The sequence below is a fragment of the Artemia franciscana genome, chromosome 9, assembly GCF_032884065.1.
Source record: "Artemia franciscana chromosome 9, ASM3288406v1, whole genome shotgun sequence".
Taxonomy (NCBI): Eukaryota; Metazoa; Arthropoda; class Branchiopoda; order Anostraca; family Artemiidae; genus Artemia; species Artemia franciscana.
Window position 1 is genome coordinate 7109277 of NC_088871.1, and position 24243 is coordinate 7133519.

At 34.5% G+C, this 24243-nt stretch overlaps 2 protein-coding genes across 6 annotated transcripts in view; one reads left to right on the top strand and one right to left on the bottom strand.

Moving 5' to 3' along the window:
- Positions 1–1014, bottom strand: part of LOC136030947 (peptidyl-prolyl cis-trans isomerase G-like) — a 155591-nt gene extending 154577 nt beyond the window's left edge. For both annotated transcript variants that reach the window (XM_065710069.1, XM_065710068.1), the window contains exon 1: positions 935–1014. The gene's annotated coding sequence lies outside the window, so the exon portion shown is untranslated. The remainder of the gene's footprint in view (positions 1–934) is intronic.
- Positions 1–24243, top strand: part of LOC136030948 (CUGBP Elav-like family member 3-A) — a 240021-nt gene that overhangs the window by 69839 nt on the left and 145939 nt on the right. For all 4 annotated transcript variants that reach the window (XM_065710072.1, XM_065710073.1, XM_065710075.1 and 1 more), the window contains one exon: positions 17260–17342. In XM_065710072.1, coding sequence (XP_065566144.1) covers positions 17260–17342 — 83 coding nt within the window. The remainder of the gene's footprint in view (positions 1–17259; positions 17343–24243) is intronic.

The following is a 24243-nucleotide window of genomic DNA, read 5'->3' on the forward strand; positions in this document are numbered from 1 at the left end:
GACAAAGTCGCATCGTTGTGTATCCCTTGAGCTAATGGCCAGTATACAGTATCAGATAAAAATTTTAGAATGGCTTTTTCAGTGAGAAATGTCAAAAGACTTAAACAAGGGCACGCTGCAGTTCACCCTAGAAGGTAGGTTGACTAATCCCACGAGCAGGCTATTTAAAAACTACGGCTTACTACAAGGATTTGGTAGATGTTACACATTACATGTTACACGTTATTTAAATCAGAATTATGCCGGGATTTATGATTTACAGGATTTTGGTTTCCCGTAGCATGTGGTTTCTCTTCCCATACCTCCTCCTGTCCCTGTGGTACGTGGCTTCTCTTCTCCCTTCCTCCTCCCCAATATATTGACATGGAATGTCCATTATGAGTACTTTTTAGTACTTTCAAAAGAGCTATTTATTCTAATTAAACGACCTTTGAGATTCAGTGGTGATTCTTAAAGAATTAGAAGAAAAATTTGAAACTTAGCGCAAATAGCAAGGCATTTACAAGGGGGCAAACCCCCTCATATACATTATATTTTTTGTTCTTTTTAAGTTTTAATGTTGCTCCTTACTTTCAGTTGAAAAAACTTGTTTTTTTTTTATTTAATGCCGGAAGAAAGATTATGGATGCATGTTTATTTAATTTTTTTTTCCAGGGCTAATCGTACCGACTCAGTTAGCCTAGAACGTTGAGAGAGGGCATATTCTAACGGAAATCAATAGTTATAGCGCCTTTTTAAAGTGACCAAAAAGATTGGAAGGCAACCCCCCCCTTATACCCCTTTTTTCCAAACAAATATAAAGTAGAAACAATAGGGAAAATCTTTTCAAGACAGTAGAAATCAGTTCTGTGAATATTTCGGCCCTATGTCCAAGGGCCGTCTTCAGCACAATACGAGAAAAAGAGAGAAAATATGTATATACAAATAAACTTACATTAAATTGTGAGAATTAAAACCAAATAATGGTATTTAAAAACTTTTTTTTAAAAACAGCCCTAGCATCCTTACTTCAACGAAGTTCAACCAGGACTGACAAAAAGAATGAAATGAGAATATAAACTCATTCAAACTAAAGAAAACAAAGTGATTAAATGCAATTTCTCAGAGCCAACCTTGCTTTTTTTTAGCAACGTGTCTCAAAGGCCTTTTCGTAGCTGGTTCAGTACTATTATAAATCGGTTTAGTAAAATATTTTGTTAGATCGTTTTTAATTAAATTTGAGTATAAAGAATTTAGTGAGTATTCCCCTAAGTCCCTGTTCAAAGAAATATTATTATTTATTTTGAGATTAATTTCGATTGATTCTCGAACCACCTTTTTTATCCCCAAATCATTACTAATGAGTGAAGATTTTTCAAAAAGTATCGTGTGGGACGGATCACAACAAAATTAAAAAATGTTTGCACAAAAAATAATCTGTACGTAGTTTTTAATAATAATTTTAAAATCATTAATTTCTTAAATTCTAGTAAAAAATAGACCCCGGTTACTCGCCAAAGAGGGGTCTATCAAATACCCTGTGATTGTGGAAATTACTATGTCGGCAGGACCCATCAGAATCTAGAAAAACGGTTACAACAGCATAAAAAAGACATAGACAAGGCCCTAATTTCAAATAGTTCCAACAACTCCTTTGATTCTGCTTTAGGTTGGCATATATTTAATAATTCGTCCCACCCGATACTTTTCGAAATATCTTCACTCATTAGTAATGATTTGGGGATAAAACAGGTGGTTCGAGAATCAATCAAATTAATCTCAAAATAAATAATAATATTTCTTTGAACAGGGACTTAGGGGAATACTCACTAAATTCTTTATACTCAAATTTAATTAAAAACGATCTAACAAAATATTTTACTAAACCGACTTATAATAGTACTGAACCAGCTCCGAAAAGGCCTTTGAGACAGGCTGCTAAAAAAGCAAGGTTGGCTCTGAGAAATTCCGTTTAATCACTTTGTTCTCTTTAGTTTGAATGAGTTTATATTCTCACTTCATTCTTTTTGTCAGTCCTGGTTGAACTTCGTTGAAGTAAGGATGCTAGGGCTGTTTTTTAAAAAGTTTTTAAATAACATTATTTGGTTTTAATTCTCACAATTTAATGTAAGTTTATTTATATTTACACATTTTCTCTCTTTTTCTCGTATTGTGCTGAAGACGGCCCTTGGACATAGGGCCGAAATATTCACAGAACTGATTTCCACTGTCTTGAAAAGATTTTCCCTATTGTTTCTACTTTGTATTTGTTTGTTATGGAAAGGCAGTGTGGTGTTCGTCATTATTTCCCCTTTTTTCCCTAGATAGTCCAATCAAAATTTTAAGATAGCCATATTGTTCAGCATTGTTGAATGGCCCAATAACTCTACCTTTGGAGATAGCATGACCCCCCCCCTCAGAGCCCCTGGAAAATGTCCTTAAGTTATAAATCTTGCCCATTAATTATGTAGAGTTTCTGTTACTGAGAAGTATGCATGAGAGAGGGCGTGGCAAATTGTCTGACGGGGGAATTGTAAACAGAGAGAATTGTTCATGAGAAGGGAAGTTTCCAGATGTTGATCTTTTCAAGGAAAACTTATCCTATACGAAATTCTTTTTATATGTTTTGCTTTCTCTTTGTCGACTCAATTTTAAATAGGGTAATTGTCCAGGGTAAATTTTTAACGAGATTGAATTGTCTAGGGGATATTCGTGGGAAGAGGTGTTTCTTCCGCTTAGGTAGAGCCAGATTTCCTGTCAGTATATAAACAACGACTATAAATTATATTAAGAAAAAAGAAGCTTTTTTCAGCTGAAAGTAAGAACTTAAAAAAGTAACTAAGAAAGTAACTTAAAACGAACAGAAATTGTTACTTATATGAGGGGTGTTGCCCCTTCCTCAACACCTAAATTTTTACGCTAGTAGTATCCCCTTATGCAGCTTAAAGGTAGCCCTATCCTGGTGTTCTATTGGAGATGCCAATTCATCATATTGCCTCGATCTATGCTACAAAAGCCCTATCCCAATTGGCTCTTGGAGCTGATAGTCCCTCGTATCCAGCTAAAAACTTCTAGGAGAGACTTAACATTTTCTGGGAACAATATATGCATTATTCTTGGTGAAACTGTTGGTAATGATAGACAATATAAGTGTAAAGAAGCTACCACCCGCTTGAAGAAGTCGTTTTTTTAATCGTATCCTTTGTTTTTGACTACTGCTAGGGCACGTACAAGTGAACGATGTTGCTTTGTCTGCTGCTTAACTACTTCTAACAGTTGAACATTGAGGGGGTTTAATATTTAAAAAAATTGTAAGTTCAGAAAAAAAAATTCTTTTCAAAAAAATTCTAGGTTCCAAAAAAATGTCATTACAAACATTATGTTTCTACTAGAAAAAATCATGATTGGCGTGTTTATAATATCTTCATTTGTACTTTTAAAATATCAGAGGTGTAATCTTTTGCTATAAGTGTCTTTAATGTAATTTTAAGACATGAAAAAAAAGTTGAGAAAATGTCAGTTAAAAATCTAAGTGAGAAAAGTTACCCCCCTTAAAAATTTGAGTCTTTTAATTAGGGTATTTTAATTAGAGCTATATGAACCTTTTTAAAAGTACTAAGAAACCTTAGCGTAAAGAGTAGGGTGTTGAGGAGGGCGTAACACCCCACATATACGTAATAGCTTCTATTCGTTTTAAGTTTTAGTATTGCTCCTTATTTTCAGTTGAAAAACTTGTTTTTTTTAATCATATCGTAGTCCATACCAAATCCTTTAGTAGCTTGGAAGACTTTCAATTCAGTCTAAACTTATAGGCTATTGTTTTAGCATGCAAAGTATAACTGGCCCTTATAAACGGTTTCCAGAATTATTCCACATATTAAGTTATACATTTTCCGGTGGCTTTCTAACAGCAGGAGAATTCTTTCCATGTAAAAGTCTCCCTTGGCACTTGCTAAGAAGATGAAGCTTTCTATTGGAGTTTTCGTCAGACCAAATTTGGTTTGTGATTAGTGGAGTTCTTTGAGAGAAAATTTTTCATATACGATAGTCTGTCTTTCTCATCTCAAGATATGTAGCTGATATAAAGAAGGCTCAAAACTGTTAAATAACATAAGGCGTTAGCCGTATAATAGCAAGGTAAAATTCTAAGTTAATTGACTTCTTGCTATGTCTGAAATCTGGTTAATGTCCACAATCACTCACCACAATCACGTTTTTCTCCGCTTGGATTCAATTAGCTTTATATATATATGTCTATATATATATATATATATATATATATATATATATATATATATATATATATATATATATATATATATATATATATATATATATATATATATATATATATATATATATATATATATATATATATATATATATATATATATATATATAAAGAGTGAGGTATTGAGAAGAAGGCAACCCCTTTCATATACATAATAATTTCTGTTGGTTTTAAGTTTTAATACTGCTCCTTACTTTCGTTGAAAAATGGTTTTTTTATATATATAATTTCTCATCGTTTCTTAAATAATCCCAGGAAATCTGGCCCCACCTTCACGGAGAAATACCCTCCCCACCGATATATCCTCTGAACAATTAAATCCCGGTGAAAATTTAGCCAGGACAATTATCCTTAACAGCTTCCACGCACCCCGCTTATCCTTCCACGCTTAAAATTGAGACGGAAAAGAGAAAGTAAGAAATATAAAAAGAATTTTGTATATGAATTCTGGCAAATTCCCCAGTGTGTAATTTCCTCTGAAAAGTTCACCCCCTTGAAACTCCCCTCCCCCGTGGAAAGCTCCCCCATGAAAAACTTGAACGTCTTTCCCGTGGAGTTGTAGGGCTAGAGGCCATGTGATATCCAAAGGCATAGTTCTTGAGCCTTTCAACTATGATAAACAAAATGGCTATCTCAAAGTTTGAATCGGACAATTTTGGGGAAAATGGGCGAGGGAGTGGGCCAAGTCCCCCTCCAGTATTTTTGGTTACTAAAAAGGGAACTAAAACTTTTAATTTTTGTTCGGTCTCACAATATTCTAGAACCACTGGGTTGATACGATCACACCTGGGGAAAAAAACAAACAAACAAAAAACAAATAAACACGCATCCGTGGTCTTTTTTCTGGCGGTAAATACAAAATTCCACATTTTTGCAGATAGAAGCTTATAATACCTACAATAGGGTTCTCTGACATGCTAAACCGGATGGAGTGATTTTCATTAAGATTGTATGACTTTTAGGGGGTGTTTCCCTTTTTTTTAAAGAATTAAGGCAAATTTTTTCAGGCTCGTAACCTTTGATTTGATTCTTTTGATGTATCTATTGGTATCAAAATTTCGTTTTTAGAGTTTCGGTTGCTATTGAGCCGGGTTGCTTCTTACTTACAGTTCGTTATCACAAACTATTTGATTTTATTTTTTACACATTTTGGTTCAGTTTTGGCAGTTCAACAACAATTTTTAGTCGTTTCACAATTTTTGTCTTAGATATTAGATATTTCGACTATGTTGAATAAAATTGCTATCTCAAGATTTTCAATGGACAACAAAGGGCGTGGGAGGAGGCTCGCTGACCTCCAATACTCTTGGTCACTTGTAAAGGGCAATAGAACTTTTTATTTCTAATAAAATGAGCCCTCTTCCGATCTTTTAAGGATCATCCCTTAAAAAAAACAAGGACAAATAAACACTCATCCATTACCTTTTTCCTGGCAAAAAATGCAAAATTCCACATCTTTGCATATAAAAGCTTGAAACCTCTACGCTAGGGTTCTCTGACGTGCTAAACCTGATGGTGTGATTTTTATTAATATGGCTTGATGTTTTGGGGGGTCTATCCACCTATTCCCAAAATTGGGCAAATTTTTTCAGTCTCGTAGCTCTTGATGGGTAACATTAATTTTGATGAGTTTTATATATTTTAAATATTCATCAGAATCCAATTCTTTTGATGCATCTATATTTATCACGACACTTTTTTTGGAGTTTCGGTTACTATTGACGTGCTGTCCCCTTCTCAACGCCTCGCTCTTTACGCTAAGGCTTGTCTTTTTGTCACAACTTTACTTTTTAAAACAGTAAAACCTTTTGCGTAAAGAGGGTGGTATTTAGGAGGGGACATCCCCTTTCATATACGGAATAATTCCTGTTCGTTTTAAGTTTTAATATTGCTCCTTACTTTCAGTTAGAAAACTTATTTTTGTAAACCTGAGAAATTATCTTAACATACTTTAATTTGAAAAAAACTTTAATTTCTAATCGGTTTCTCGATACGCGGAAAATAGCCCTCGGTTATTTCCTCCCAAACATCTCCACATGCATAATTGAGTTGGCAAAGAGAATGTCAGACAATTAAAAAGAATTTTGCATAATCATTCTATTAAATCCCTCCCCCCAGCGTAAAATTTTCCCTAAAAATCCACCCCCCAAAAAAAATTCCCTCCCCAAGGAACATTCTCTCAGTTTATATCTACCTCAAGCGAAAATTCCTCCCTCCCCCTTGAAAAAAGTCTTTACACTTTCTAATAAAAAATACTATGCGTAAACAAATACAATACATAAATCCACATAGTAGCATAATATTTGTAGGCTCGAATATATACGGAGGTAATAGGCTTGAGACTGTCTGTTCTGGATTTCGACTCTCGTTGAAAGACGTTGAAACCATGTTGTTACCAAGATGGGCTCAGGATTGAACAAAGTCTCCATTCATACTGGAGGTCCCAGGGACTTCTTTCTATCTGGTTCTAAGCCGGCTTAAGTGCTTTGGTGTAGACTTCAGAATGAATGTGATCCCCGTCCTACACTGGTATCCGGGATCACTGCTTTTCATAAGGCCAAAATATTTTCAATGATTTAAAGAACATGAAAATTGGAACTTGGAATGTTACGACGTTAAAAAATGACTATCGTATCGACATTTTGAATGACGAATTCAGACGATTCGAACTGGACTTCTTAGGAGTTTCAGAAACTCATATCCCAAAGGTAGGAAGCATGAAGTAGGGTGATAAATCATTTTTTTTTACTCAGGCAGGAAGGCTGGGGTACACAGAAAGGGAGTAGGACGCATGAAGACTAAGGGAACCTTATTGATAATGTTATGGCAAACCGAAGACTGGCAGGATCAATTCAAGATACTAGGGTATATAGGAGTGCTGTTGTAGATGTTAAAAGAAAAGATTATCATCTAGTAGTGTCTAGGGTTAATTTAAAACTGAAATTTCGTAAGGGTAACTACCTCCCGGGAAGTTATGATGTTGGTAGAGTCTAGGATGAGAATTTGAGAGAAACTTTCCAGGAACGGTTGAATACTAAACTTGAGAGTTTAAAATTTGACAATATGGAAGATGCTTGGAATAGTTTTAGAAAAAAGATTTGTGAAGTTGTTTTGGTGTCTTAGGTAACTAAGTTACGACTGCAGCTAGGAATATTAGTGGAAAAGCTTTATACTCAATAGAGAGGAGAAGGGGCTTGTACAAGCATTATCTGAGTGATAGATCATATGAAAACAAAAGGAATGAAAAGAAAGTTGCGAAAGCATTAAAATATGAAGAAGGAGGTGTGACGTGGAGGCCATGGATAAAATTAACGAGGATTTGGAAGATGCAGTCAGACGGCATAATAGTAAAATATTGTACTGGCATTTTAATAAATTATTAATAAATAAATAACAAGGCTCAAGGTGCTAATAGTGTGGTAAACGAGTGTCTTAAAAATGGTGGCTCTGAGGCTAGAAATAAGTTACTGAAGATTATGAATATGATTTTGAAAGAGGGGAAGTACCTAACGATTTTGGGAAAACTTTAATTAAACCACTGTATAAGAAAGATGATAAGAGTGAGTGTAGTAATTTACGAGGCATTAGTCTGGTCTCTGCAAGTAGGAAATTACTTAGTAATGTGATGCTTTTTAGACTGAGAGATGCTGTAGTTAAAGTTTTAAGAGAAGAAAAGGGCGGTTTTAGAAAAGGTAGAGGATATGTCGACCAAATTATCATTCTTCAGTTAATTGTTGAGATGTGCCTGAGTTGTCAAACACCTTTGGTCCTCAGTTTTATAGATTATGAGCAAGCGTTCGATTCTGTTTATAGGAGAGCTTAAGCAAATGTCATACCCTTGTATGGTATACCAGACAAATACATTGAAGTGATTAGTGTCAAACAGTTCGTGGTAACGAACTGAAGTAAGGAGCGACCCATCTTAATAGTAACCAAAACTCTAAAAATCCGAATTTTGATACCAATAGTTACATCAAAAGGATTGCATTTTAATGCTGACTTTAAATATATAAGTTTCATCAAGTTTAGTCCTACCCATCAAAAGTTACGAGCCTGAGAAAATTTGCCCTATTTTAGAAAATAGGGGGAAACACCCCCAAAAAGTCATAGAATCTTAACGAAAATCACATCATCAGTTTCAGCGTGTCAGAGAACCATACTGTACAAGTTCCAAGCTCCTATCTACAAAAATGTGGAATTTCGATTTTTTTGCCAGAAGACAAATCACGGATGCGTGTTTATTTGTTTTTTTTTGTTTTTTTTTCTTTTTCCTAGGGGTGATCGTATCGACCCAGTGATCCTAGAATTTTGTGAGATGGCTAATTCGAACGGAAATGAAAAGTTCTAGTGCCCTTTTTAAGTGACCAAAAAATTGGAGGGCACATAGGCCCCCTCCCACGCTCATGTTTTTCCCAAAGTCGTCGGATCAAAATTTTGAGATAGCCATTTTATTCAACATAGTCGAAAAATCTTATTACTACTTCTTTGGGGACGACTTACTCCCCCACAGTCCCCGTGGGAGGGGCTACAAGTTACAAACTTTGACCAGTGTTTGCAATTAGTAATGGTTATTGGGAAGTGTACATGCGTTTTCAGGTGGATTTTTTGGTCGAGAGGAGGGGTTGGGAAGAGGGGCTACGTGGGGGAAACTTTCCATGGAGGAATTTGTCATGGGGGAAGAAGATTTCCATGAAGGGGGCGCAGCACTTTCTAGCATTATTAAAAAAAAATGAAAAAATAAATATGAAAAAGTTTTTTTTCAACTGAAAGTAAGAAGTAGCATTAAAACTTAAAACGAACAGAAAATATTACGCATATAAGGGGCTCACCTCCTCCTAATACCTCACTCTTTACGCTAAAGTATTTTTAGTAATTTCAACTTTTTATTCTACAGCCTTTGTGATTCAGGGGGAAAATTTTTAGCTTTGGTGTAAAGAGGAGGTATTGACGAGTGGGCAAACCCTCTCATATACGTTATAAAAACATAGGAATATAGAATTTTGTTACGTAAGCTAATTCGTAAGTTACGTATTTACTAATGAAAACGCTTGTAAGAAATTAAAAGTTCTAGTTGCCTATTAGAGTACCCAGAAAATTGGAGGGCAACTGGGCATCCTCCCCCTCTTTTTTTCTCAAAATCATTCGATCAAAGCTATGGGAAAGCCATTTAGCCAAATAAATAAATATGCAAATTTTGCTTTAATTATTCATCTGCAGAGAGATGAAATCAAAACATGGATTAACTAAAAAACGTTCAGAAATTAAACTTAAAAAAAACAAGTTTTTTTAACTGAAAGTAAGGAGCGACATTAAAACTTAATAAGAGCAGAAATTACCCCGTATATGAACGGTGCTGTTCCCTCTTCAACGCCCTGCTCTTTACGCTAAAGTTTCTACTGTTTTAAAAAGTAGAGTTGAGAGAAAGAGTCAAACTTTAGCGTAAAAAGCGGGGTGTTGAGGATTTCTACTTGTTTTTAGTTTTAAAGTCGCTCGTTACTTTCAGCTAAAAAAACTGAGCACAGGAATGGCAATGGGAGACCACGGAATCAAATGGGGAGGAAAAACTCTTCTGGACTTAGATTAAGCTGATGATTTAAGCATCCTAGATGGAAGTGTGATCAAAATGAATGAACTTTTAGATGTTTTGCGAGTTCAGGGTGCTAGAACAGGTTTGAAAATTGACGTTAAAGAGACTAAGGTTAGGAATTAGTGAAGATGGAAAGGTGACGTTGGGTAACGAAATGATTGATCAGGTGGGCAGCTTCACTTGCCTTGGTAGTATTATTAGTAAAGATGGCGGGAGCAGTGAGGATGTTAAAAGTAGAATAGCTAAGGCTCAGGTTTTTTTTTCACAGTTAAAAAAAAGTTTGAAAGAATAGGAAGATAAGTCTACGAACCAAGGTTAGAATATTAGAAGCTACAGTGATAACAATGGTCAAATATGGCTCTGAAGCATGGCACTCCGAAAAGCGGATGAAGATTTTCTAGAAGTTTTCCAGAGATATTGTCTACGGATTATTCTGGTTACCCGGCTGACTGACCGTATTTCAAACAGTCGGCTGTATGAAAAATGTGGTTCAATCCCGCTTTCTAGGGCTATAATGAATGAAAGGTTGAGACGGCTAGGGCACGTTTTGCGGATGAAGGATGACAGATTGCCGAAGATTGTACTATTCGGACAACCGTCAAGGGATAAACGCAAAGCAGGTCTTCCTCGTTTGTGGTGGGAGGACGTCATAAAGAAAGATTGAAAGGAAATGGAAACTTCCTGGGTGGGTGTAAAAACGGAGGCTCTGAATAGATTCGGATGGAGGAAGAGCGTGCTTGGCTGTGTTGGCCTCAGGCGGCTTGGTGCTGCGGTGAGTTGTTTGTAGGCTAGTTAGTAATAGTAGCAAACGTAAACAATGGGCAAATGTTATAACTTACAGGCCTCTCTCCACGGACTTTGGAGGGTAATTTTAACCCTAAAAGCATAGTTATTTAATCTTTCAACTGTGCTGAAGAAAATGGCTATCTCAAAATTTTTTCAGATAACTTTGGAGATAAATGAACGCAGGAGGGGGGGGCAATTGCCCTCCAATAGTTTTTGTCACTTAAAAAGGGCACTAAAACTTTTAGTTTTCATTCGAATGTGCCCTCTCTCAATCTTCTATGATAATTACTTGAAAACAATCAACCCTGGGAGAAAAAGAAAACAAATAAAAAAATAAACACGCATGCATGATCTGTCTTCTGGCATAAATATCAAAATTCCAAATTTTTGTATATAGGAGCTTGGAACTTTTACAGCAGGATTCTTTGATACGCTGAATTTGATGCTGTGATTTTCATCAAGATTCCTTGAATTATAGAGGGCGTTTCCTCCTAATTCAAAAACAGGCAAATTTTCTCAGGCTCTTAACTTTTGATGGGTAGCACTAAATTTGATGAATCTTATATATTCGGAATCCTCAAAATAATCATCATGATTATTTTGGTGTATCTATTAATATCAATTTTTTTTTTAGCGTTTCGGTTACTATTGAGCCGAATTGCTCTTTACTTACAGTTTGTTACCGTGAACTATTTGAATGTAAGAAGTATTGAAAAAAAAACACTACTTCAGATAAAAGTGTGGGAAATGTTTTCTACTCTTAATTCTTTTACTTCCTCTATAATTTGCGAAAAAATTCCACATAACTATGCTAACTATCTTACAAAATGATCCAGAAAAGATGAGGTATCTTTTCTGTTTTTCTGTTGAAAAAAAAGTGTTAATAATTAACGCGGATCATTTGTGGACCTTTTTTTTTTATTAGCTCATCTTGGTAAGCAAGATTAGTAGTATTGAAGAAAATTCCACAATTAAATACTTTGGTGAAAAGTGCGGGAAATAATTCCTAGTTTTGCTTCCTTTACTTCTTCTATAATTTAGGAAAAATGCCATAAAAATATCATTATTATCCTAAACACCTACAAAATGATCCTGAAAAGATGAGCTATCTATTGCATTTTTTATCAAAAAATTGCCAATAATTAACGTGCGCTATTTGGGGGCAATTTTTATTAAAAAATATCTCATATTATTAAGCGAAAATGAAAATTATTCAGTTTAAGGGACCGAAAAACAAGAATAAACTAAAAAAAACAAATGTATTTCTTGAACCTATTTCTTGAGCCTACGAAAATAGTGTAAGTTAAAATTCATTACAAGTTATTATCATTTCTGAAATTCCCAAAAATCTTAGAAAATGTTGTGTAAGCCACGCCCTTTGTTTTTAATTTTGACAAATAAGTTAAATCATTACCAAGAAAACCCTGGAAGTCAAGATTCAATATTTTATCAATTTTAGTATTTTCAATACACCCTAACATGTTTTTATAACTGAAAATTCCGTAGGGTACTAAAATATGCCATAGCTTTTCACTGTTTCTAGAATATTTACATTTTTGGAATTACATATTGGTATTCATAAATTTTGCATACACTATGTTTACATTCCAATTTTTTCGACAATAACGATAACCTGATAATTTTACCATTTAGGGCTCCTTTAAGTGAACAAGTAAAATTTTTTTCAATGTTACAATGTGTAAATAGCTTAAACTTAAGCTGATTTAAGTTGCATACAAAAAACTAAAACAGTCATTTTATTTAAATTAAATTATTTTTTATGTTTTATATATACTACCATGAATTGCATATTATATATGTTATTTTACTATATAATATTTTGTTGAATATAAGCTAAATAAATTATAACTATGATCTCTTAATTTTCGAGCCAGTTAAAACATATTTTAACTAGATTTGTAACGAATGAATCACTTGATAATCTACCGTTAGTCTTGAAATTTTGACAGCTAGCTATAAAAAAAAATAATTAAATTCCAAATTTAATATTAAAACATTCATGTTAAATTAAATTCATATTAAGTTAAATTATTTTACATTAAATTACATAGAAATATTAAATTGCACGTTTAGACTTTGACATTGTACTCATTCATAGCAATGATTGTGGTAGCCCTCAAATAGCCCTGGTTTGTTAAGTTTCCAATCAACTCGACTATTCACCGCGGTTAGAGCACCGAGTTTCTGTATAGATGGCCGAGGCGAACAACAACAGGAAAATTAGCTAGAGAAAAGTAGGAATTCGATGCTTGAACGTTCCAATTCCCCTGTGTAGAAGTCCTGCAACAGACTTATTGCCAATATATCCTTTTTATAGGCTTTAGTCCACAAATTCTTGGGAAAGATTTCCAAAAGACACAAAAACAAAGCAATTCTGAGAACGTGTAAAACTGATGAAAGGTTTTTCAATCTACTAGGGAAAAGTTTGTATGGGTGTATCAACGGCTACTTCAATGAATGCGTCCATTTTCCTTAATATGTTTCTTTCCAAATAATAACAATAATAAAAAAAAACTGTTCCCTCGAATAGAAAGAAAGAAAGAAAGAAATTTTATTTGAGCCCTACGGCCATACACAACATGATTTAATAATACAACACTGCACAGAACACACACTCAATATAAAACAATACTTATTTTCATTCACTCGGGCTCGACTGAGCCTCTCCCGCCTTTTACACATATCGTGCCATTTTGCATATGTTTCCAGGCATCGAAGACCTCAGGATATCAGAAAGCAGCACCAACTGATGGTCCCCCCAAATTTCATCCCTAAGACTTTCAAGCTCCTGGCACTCCATGAGGAAATGATACCAAAATATTTCCTGCAAAAGAATATTTGAAAGACATAATATAACAAACTTTTCTGTAGTACTTACCGTTTGTGTCTCTTGCTGAGAAGGGAGTTGGTCTTTACATAGTTGTGAGTTGTATTACTCAAAACCATGATTTATTATGTGAATTTTCTTATAGCTTATTATGATGATTTATTGTATGACTGATGGCCAATCCATTAGCAATCAATCTAATCTATTCACTGCGACACCCCATAACATTTATTTCATTGGATAAGCGTTTTATAATAACGGTTTATTTCATGGACTGCACTTACGTTTAGGGACGAATGATATACTAGTTGCCTGTATGGCTTCTGTGATTGGGAGACAGCATAAATTTTCTTACAATTGCTGTCTGAACTTTCGCTTGATAATAATTTGACTTGAGGGTCATATTAGTATAATTTTGGGGTAAAATTTATGATAATAATTTGGGTAAAATTAGAGCTTTACGGGCCAAACGCTAAAATACTGCAATTTCCTATGGTTTGATATTTTTTCTTACTTAAAAAGGCTACTAATTAATAAATGTTCATTCGAATGAACCCTCTTCTAATAATCTAGCAATACGAACTATGAATGGACATGCGCTAAAATACGGGCCAAACTCTAAAATACTGCAATTTCCTATGGTGTGATATTTTTTCTTACTAAAAAGGGCACTAAATAAAAAATGTTCATTCGAAGGAACCATCTTTTTATAATCTAGCACTACGAACTATGAATGGTCACATGGGTACCATCCTTCTCTTGAAAAGTTATAAACTTGATATCTTCTACATAGTGGATATAGGTTTCTCATACATATTGAATTTGATTCCATAATTTCCATCAAGACCGCACCCTTTTTCAGGGGGTCTTAATTTCTAGTCCTAAAACAATACAACTTTGAATTTGCCATAGTCTTTGATGAACAACTTCAAAATTATTGTATTTAACATATTTATAATCAGTATAAATTATATATTTTCTTGTAGCATATCTCTTAATCATAACTTCGATCTAATGACAAGGGCTACTCTGTACTTACAGTTTGTTTCTAGGAAGTGTTTGATCTAAAGCTCTGTTAAATAGGAATTATCCTCTCTTTCAACGGTGTTTTTTTTCCATTAAAGTTTAACATCCATATGGCAATACTTAGAGAATGATAATCACCCATGAAAAAGAGCACCTAGCAGAATGTATATCAGGAAGGTGGGGGGGGGTCTGAAATATCAAAAATAACAAGTTCATCAGTTCATCGTTTTTCAAGGTGAAATCTTCGAAACAATATTTTCGAACAAATATTTTAGGGATACTGGCATGAAGGCCATGAAATCAATACCACTGAAAAACAAGAAAAAAAGCTCCTTGTAGCAATTGGTCCCCCTCTCAAGATATTTCTTTGTGGGATTCATAATCACCCCACCTCTCTCCCATTTCTGCTTGTAAACGTATGAAAATAAACTTTAATGTTAAACGGAAATTATTTTCTGTAATAAAAAGGGAACTATCACCCTGTTTCACCCATATTAAAGGCTTGGTTAAAAAATACTCTCATTAATGAAGAAAAATTAGAGATTAATTACCATACCCCCTCCCTCAGAGCTCCTTCTATATTTATCTAAAGGCTTACGGAGAGTCAGAAAATTGGATATAAAAATGAACTTTCTTAGGGTTAAGGTATAGCCCCCCCCCCCGATCCATAAATATCCACCAGACCTGCTCTGTATAAGCTGAAACGGAATTATATATCACTATACACAATTTTATCAAGCGTAAAACGAATCAACTTAGTCAAATGAAACATTAAAATAAAGTTCCCAATTAACTGTTTATTTTGTACAGACTACATGCATTTTTAACAACGGACATTGCTGCTCCTGAAACTGGGTAGCTCACTATGTAATTTTTCGATAGTATCAAATAGATTATCTGTCTCCGAATTTTCAACCGATAGCCTTTTATCTTTTTGGGGTAAAATTGTTGTTTTGTGCCACGAATTTGCAGAAAACACCACTTCCCTGTGGTGCAATCTATTTGCTAGTATTAACTGCCTCTAAAACCTTATTTCTTGTTTGAATGAGCCTTTTCGTGATTTTCTATTACCGTTGGGTCGATATGATCACCCCTGGGGGGAAAATAAAACAAATAGACACATAATTATCGGAAAATACTCAAAATTTAATGTTTTTGTAGATGGAGCCTTGAAACCATTTAAGATTTTGCACTTAAAAATTAACTTAAAAGCTCTCGTTGACATTAAAACAACAGCTTCAAATAAGGTACGGGAAAATCGTCGCTAATCGTGGTCGTTACTCACGTCGAATACTCGCCCGTCATTACAGTACCTTCTGTGATCACTCCGTGCTATTTATGTCTTGTATGTATTCTTTGCTCCATACGAAGCAACTAAATTCAAATCCAGTGATGTACTTTTGGTTGGTACCTGAATTGCCTACTTTATTAGCCTTGATCTTACCGTCATCATGCTATCAAACAGTTCGTGGTAACGAACTGTAATAAGGAGCGACCCGGCTCAATAGTAACCAAAACTCTAAATAATGTGATTGGTGATACCAATAGTTACATAAAGAATCGTATTTTAATGCTGATTTTAATCAAAAACTTGATTTTCATCAAGTTTAGTGTTACCCATCAAAAGTTACGAGCCTGAGAAAATTTGCCTTATTAATTAAGATCCTCCCACGTACCCCCACCCTCAAACCAAAAAATACCCCTGAAAACGTCTGTACACTTTCCAATAGCCATTAGTGTATGTAAACAACGGTCAAAGTTTGTAACTTGCAGCCCCTCCCACGGGGACTGTGGGGGAGTAAGTCGTCTCCAATGACAGAGTTATTAGATTTTTTTGACTATGGTGAATAAAATGGCTGTCTCAGAATTTTGATCCGGTGAGTTTGGGAAAAAAATAAGCGGGGGAGGGGGCCTAAGTGCCCTCCAATTTTTTCGGTCACTGAAAAAGGGCACTAGAACTTTTAATTTCTTTTAGAAGGAGCCCTCTCGCAACATTCTAGGACCACTGGGTCGATACCCTAACCCCTGGAAAAAAAAACAAAAACAAATAAACACGCATCCGTGATCTGTCTTCTGACAAAAAAAGCGAAATCCCCCATTTTTGTAGATAGGAGCTTGAAACTTCTACAATAGGGTTTTCTAGTACGTTGAATCTGATGGTGTGATTTTTGTTAAGATTGTACTACTTTTAGGGGGTGTTTCCCCCTATTTTCTAAAATGCGGCAAATTTTCTCAGGCTCGTAACTTTTGATGGGTAAGACTAAACTTGATGAAACTAAGTCAGCATTGAAACGCAATTCTTTTGATGTAACTATTGGTATCAAAATACCGTCTTTTAGAGTGTCGGTTACTATTGAGCCGGGTCGCTCCTTACTACAGTTCGTTACCACGAACTGTTTGATATCAATTTTGTTATGTTATATATTTTTATTAATTTTGTTATTGGTCCATAAAAGTATGATCTGTTTTATGATGTAACACAAATTTTCTGCTTGATAAAATTAAATTCAAATTTTTTTAAACCCCTTAAATCAGTGTTAATATTTGTTTTGAAACCACCTGCATTTAATTTATTATTTAAAGAAACTGTTTTAGGTGTGAATTGTAATTTGTCTTATTTCGATGAGATTCTTCAAATTTTCCAAAACTTAAACTTCTGATTTCTTAGTGTAATTTATTTATTTTTGATTAGTTTCAGAACATTTTTATTTAAACTTTTTCTTATTATAAATTTTCCTTCAGGCTGTGCATTTTTGACTTACTGCAACCGCGAATCAGCACTAGAAGCGCAACATGCCTTTCATGAAAAGCGAACTTTACCAGGGGTAAGTTTTTTTTTTCTTTTCAATTTAGCTAACCCAGCCTATTCCTGTTTTATTCTGTTTTAAATTATACTTTGTCACCTCTTTATATCTATTTTCGGTAGGTTTTCTATTATTAATATTATTGTAATTGGATTACCCTTTAGCTCAAATTGTATTTGGGGCAAATTGGGAATTAGAATCTTGCCGCTGTTTCGTACACAAAAAAGTAAAGAAGTCGGATGCCCGAAAAAATAAAGATTGAAACAAAGTAAAATGTAAAATATGTAAAAAATGTAAAAATGTAAAAATGTAATATGTAAAAAATGTAAATAAAATTCCAAAAAAATGAAGAAACAGGCTAACTGTAAGGCTACATTGTCGGTCGTCGAAAACATCTCCTAATCTTTTGATGTTAGTGTAGAGGGGGTCAATCCCTCTTTCTTTCCCTGCGTATTCTCTTCTTGTCACACAGAAAAAAAATGAGACACATGTAAGTCGTTCAGCCAAATCAGGCTTTCTTATCTATCTGCAATTTAATCCATGGGTATAGATGGTAGAGGAAATAAGCAGCAGGTAAGTAAAGTGGAATTGAGTGAGTTGACAAATTAATAGATTGCGTTCCATTAGTCACGAACTGGATGATCACACTACTCTTTACTGAACCTTTCTTTAAACAGCAGACACAGTATTGTTGCTGAGATGGTTACAGGGTTTTCTTGCTAAAGAAATAGGAATAGAAAAAACATTTCTTGCTAAACAAATACTCTTTTCTTGTTAAAGAAATAGAACGCAAATTGGTAACAAACTAAAAACAAAATCCCCAATGCCTAAACACAGAGCTCATTTTGAAAAGATTAAGACTTTACAATTTCTCAATCTTACAATTTCTAAACCATTTGGTAAGCTCATAAGCACAGTCTCTATGTTTATAAGACTGTGACTCGATTTACGTTTTCAAGTGAAATTGGCTAAGGGATGTCAAACCAGACGACCAATTAGGGCATATCATGAACGGGAAGAACCGATACTGACCAATATATTTACATAGAGTTTACCATTTAATTGGCTCTTGGTCAAAATCATATGAAATTGGTAAGTGAAGGGGCTTGGAACGGTTATGATAAAGCAATGCACAGATGATTCATACTGCAAAGATGGAACATTTGAAACTAGGAGAATGGATGCCATAGAAGAAGCTCATTTGTTTTCCAAAATAGTTACCATTACAGTCAGATTGCTTACGATAAATTTTCTATATATATACATTTTTTTTTGGAAATGTTTTTTCAAGAAAAAACACTTTACATGAGTGGAAGAATAGGCCTAAAAACAGTCTGCTGGGGTATTTTCTAATTAGAAACAAGAGGTAAACGTGATTTTTTTCCAATGCAAAATATTGCTGTTCTTATAGACATTAAGCCTGTTTTTCCATTATATCTAAACTTACCATTATGTAGCATATCTGTGCATAACAGAATTATGTAGATTATATTTTGTATCCTTGGAATTAAACGGAGAAAATTAAACATTTCAAATTTTTCATATTTGAGTATTTCTTAATTATTACATTTAATCTTTCGTGAAGCAAACTTTTCTCTTTTTGCTCTGAAACATTACTTAATTGGAAAAAAAAAACTGTTTAAAAGGCTGTCAAGAAGGCTGTAAAAAAGATGTTACGCCGTGGATTAAGCTCGAAATTTTTATTGGTCAAGAGAAGACTTCCAAAAATAATAGACGACAAATCCAAAAGCAAATTAAATACTGTTGTCAACAGATGTATCAATCCCTTAAAAATGTTTGGGGGATTTAATTTTTTTTTAATTTAGGGGAACTGTTCAATTTTGTTGTTTTTCTTCTGTTTTTTTTTTTTTTTTCATTGAAAGTATCAAAAGAGGTGTTATTCAATGAAAATGTTAAAAAAGGAATTTCTAAAGATAATATCTAGAAGGGTCATTTTCTCCCATGACCCCTTCCCCCTTCAATTAATGCACCGGATTTTTAAGGAAAGAAAATACTATTGTCAAAGGAAAATTTTAATTTGGCTCGGAATACCATTCAGTTCCATTCAGTGAAAAGTAAAACATGCCTTAATTTAAAAACGTTCAGAAACTGAATAAGAAAACAAGTTTTTTAACTGATAGTAAGGAGCGATATTAAAACTTAAAACGAACAGAAATCACTCCGTATATAAAAGGGGCTGTTCCTTCCTCAATGCCCCGCTCTTTACGCTAAAGTTTGACTCTTTCTCTCAACTCTACTTTTTAAAGCAGTGGAAAACCTTAGCGTAAAGAGCGGGGCGTTGAGGAGGGGACAGCACCTTTTATATACGGAGTTATTTCTGTTCGTTTTAAGTTTTAATATCGCTCCTTACTATCAGTTAAAAAACTTGTTTTCTTATTTAATTTTTGAACGTTTTTAAATTAAGGCATGTTTTGAGTTTCGCTCTTCGCATATGAATAATCAAAACGAAATTTGCATATTAATTTATTTTTATGGCTAAATGGCTTTCTCATAGTTTCGATCGGATGATTTTGAGAAAAAAGGAGCGGGGGAAAAGGCATAGTTACCCTCCAATTTTTTAGTTATTTAAAAAAGCAACTAGAACTCTTAGTTTTGTACGGACGTTTTTATTAGTAAAAATATATGTAACTTACGAATTAGCTTACGTAACAAACTTCTATATTCGTATATTTTTATTACGTATATGAGCGGGTTCACCACGTCGCCAATACCTCGCTCTTTACACTAAAGCTTAAATGTGGTCCCAATTCCTTAACAATGACCCCTGAATCACTAAGGTCGTAGAATAAATAGTTGAAATTTATAAAGTTACTTTAGCATAAAGAGCGGGGTATTAGGAGAATGTGATCTCCTCATATACGTAATAATTTTTGATCGATTTAAGCTTTAATGCTGCTCCTTGCTTTCAGTTGAAAAAACTTTTTCATATTTTTTTCATTTTTCTTTAAAAAAATGCTAAACAATCCTGCGCCCCCTTCATGAAAATTTTCTTACCCCATGATAGATTTCTCCATGGAAAGATTCATAGCCCCCTCCCCTCAACCCCTCCCCCAACCAAAAAAATCCTCCTGAAAGCGTCTGTACACTTCCCAATAACCATTACTATGTGTAAACACTGGTCAAAGCTTGTAACTTGCAGCCCCTCCCACGGGGACTGTGGAGGAGTAAGTCGTCCGCAAAGACACAGTTATTAGGTTTTTGGGCTATCAAACAGTTCGTGGTAACGAACTGTAGTAAGGAGCGACCCGGCTCAATAGTAACCAAAACTCTAAAAAATGGAATTTTGATACCAATAGCTACATCAAAAGAATCGCATTTTAATGCTGGTTTTAAATATATAAGTTTCATCAAGTTTAGTCTTACCCATCAAAAGTTAGGAGCCTGAGAAAATTTGCGTTATTTTAGAAAATAGGGGGAAACGCCCCCTAAAAGTCATAGAATCTTAACGAAAATCACACCATCAGATTCAGCGTATCAGAGAACCCTACTGTAGAAGTTTCGAGCTCCTATCTACAAAAATGTGGAATTTTGCATTTTTTGCCAGAAGGCAGATCACGGATGCGTGTTTATTTGTTTTTTTGTTTTTTTGTTGTTTTTTTTTTCTTTTTCCCAGGGGTGATCGTATCGACCCAGTTGTCCTAGAATGTTGCAAGAGGGCTCATTCTAATGGAAATGAAAAGTTCTAGTGCCCTTTTTAAGTGACCAAAAAAATTGGAGGGCACCTAGGCCCCCTCCCACGCTAATTATTTTCCCAAAGTCAACGGATCAAAATTCTGAGATAGCCATTTTATTCAGCGTAGTCGAAAAACCTTATAACTATGTCTTTGGGGACGACTTACTCCCCCACAGTCCCCGTGGGAGGGGCAACAAGTTACAAACTTTGACCTGTGCTTACATATAGTAATGGTTATTGGGAAGTATACAGGCGTTTTCAGGAGGATTTTTTTGGTTTGGGGGAGGGTTTGAGAAGAGGGGGATATGCTGGGGGAACTTTCCTTCGAGAATTTGTAATGGGAGAAGAAAATTTCCATGAAGGGAGAGCAGGATTTACTAGCATTATTTAAAAAAAAAACAATTAAAAAATAAAAGTGAAAAAGCTTGTTCAGCTGGAAGTAAGGAACAGCAATAAAACTTAAAACAAACAGAAATTATTACCCATATGAGGGGCTCACCTCCTTCTAATACCTCGCTCTTTACGCTAAAGTATTTTCAGTAATTTCAACTACTTATTCTACGGCTTTTGTGATTCAGGGGGTCATTCTTAATGAATTGGGATAAAATTTAAGCTTTAGTGTAAAGAGCGAGGTACTGACGATGGGGCGAATCCCCTCATATATGTAATAAAAACATGAGAATACAAAAGTTCTTATAGGGACGTGTGGCCGTACCTTATTTTGTAAATAACTCTACTCTAGATAAACTATGGTGGTCATGTCAGTGAACGTGTGGTAAACAGCGATGCAAAAATTTTGAAAATAAGAGCTGGGATTTTTATGGAAACTCCAAATATATACGTTGTCTAGACTGGAGAAACCTGAGAAAAGTTATTCGCACAAAATTCGAAACAAAGCTAATTTATAAGTTACGTAAATCTTTTACCAATAAAAAGATTCGTAAAAAATTAAAAGTTCTAGTTGCCTTTTTAATGAACCAAAAAATCGGGGGGCAACTAGGCTTCGCCCCCGCTCTTTTTTTCTCAAAATCATTCGATCAAAATTATGAGAAAGCCATTGAGCCAAAAAAAATAATATGCAAATTTCGTTTTGATTATTTCTCTGCGGAGAGCCAAAATCAAAACATGCATTGATTCAAAAACGTTCAGAAATTAAATAAAAAAAACAAGTTTTTTTAACTGAAAGTAAGGAGCGACATTAAAACTTAAAACGCACAGAAATTACTTCGTATATGAAAGAGGCTGCTTCCTCATCAACGCCCCGCTCTTTACGCTAAAGTTTTTTACTGTTTTAAAAAGAAGAATTGAGAGAAAGAGTCAAACTTTAGCGTAAAGAGCGGGGCGTTGATGAGGAAGCAGCCTCTTTCATATACGAAGTAATTTCTGTGCGTTTTAAGTTTTAATGTCGCTCCTTACTTTCAGTTAAAAAAACTTGTTTTTTTTATTTAATTCTGAATAAAATGGCTATCTCAGAATTTTGATCCGGTGACTTTGGGAAAAAATGAGCGTGGGATAGGGCCTAAGTGCCCTCCAATTTTTTCGGTCACTTAAAAAGGGCACTAGAACTTTTAAGCTCCGTTAGAATGGGCGGTCACACGACATTCTAGGACCAATGGGTTGATACGATCACTCATGGGAAAAAAAACAAACAAAAAAGAACAAATAAACACGCATCCGTGATCTGTCTTGTGGCAAAAAATGCAAAATCCCACATTTTTTTAGATAGATGCTTGAAACTTCTATTGTAGGTCTCTGATACGCTGAATCTGATGGTGTGATTTTTGTTAAGATTCTATGACTTTTAAGGAGTTTTTCCCCCTATTTTCTAAAATGAGGCAAATTTTCTCAGGCCCGTAACTTTTGATTGGTAAGCCTAAACTTAACGAAACTTACATATATAAAATCAGCATCAAAATACAATTCCTTTGATGTGACTATTGTTATAAAAATTCTGTCTTTTAGAGTTTCGGTTACTATTGACCTTGAGCTTAACATAAAGTTTGCTAGATATATACAACTGGTACCTCATTCCGGCTGACCGTTCTTTTAAGTTCTATCGAAAAGTTTTATCGATTAGTTCAGCCCATTTTCTCCCTTTATAATTTGGTTCTTCAGATATATAGCAGTTTCTGGAAAAAAAATGTGATATTTCTTTTTATTGTCAGTCAGATAAATAGTTAAGAAATAGAAAATTCGATACAAAAATCGTTGTTGACGTATCTCAAATGTGAAACCTTCCTCCCTTTTTCTTCACCCGCAACTGGTTACTAGTTATAGCGATCTAATTTGTAACATATTTTTGTTTTTCTACTTCCCACAAAAGGTTATTTAATGTATTTTACCAGCCGGGTTTTGTTCAAATCATTAGCTGTAGTCTCCAAAAGAGCCCAGAAGTTCGTCAAAGCCTGTTGCTTTTTCGTCAAAGAAGTTCGTCAAAGCCTTTTTGCTTTTGCTGCTGAAATTAGAGGTGGGTGAAGATGATACAATAAAACATGAAAAATTTCATCATACTTTTTTTCAGAAAACAGTATTTTCACCCCAATTGATAGAAGATGGTAAATATATCTTCTATTCAGGCTTGAAGTCTTTATTTTTGAACCTTCAATTCCATGATCGAAGTTTAATTTAGAATGTGATCGATGTATCCTAGGTAAATATTGTCAAAAAATAAATAAATCTTAGTCTGTGAAGTTTACTGAAGCATCGAGACTGAAGATGCATTTCATCATCCTTAAGGCGAATTCAATGCCTAAATCCCGTCCTATTGAGTTTCGATCGATCGTAATAAAGACTAACTATGAAGCTTTCTGATTTCTCCCAAATATTGATTTACGCAAGGCAATATTCAAGAGTCTGTTTCCGCTCTAGTTTCCTCGTAATTTGATCCTTTCATCGGTTTTTTCTTCTCGTTCAAGAGAATCAGGTATAGATATAATTAATCCGTTTTTTGCACCTTTTATTGCTATTATATAAAACCCATTGATATTATATCAAATATACATTATATTTTATTTGAAATGAAACCCAGCAGGGAATCCAAGGGCACTCCCCTTGCCTTAGGTGCGGTTTATTTTTGGCAACATTTTCTTACTTTTATACGATCCCCTTGAATTGTATGCCAGCAGTACTAACTTCAATGATAACCTCTTCAACGCCTTTTTGGACTAGTGGCGTTATTTTGTCGAAATCCTGGGGGGGGGGGCAAAGTTGGAGCCAATTTTCCCAATT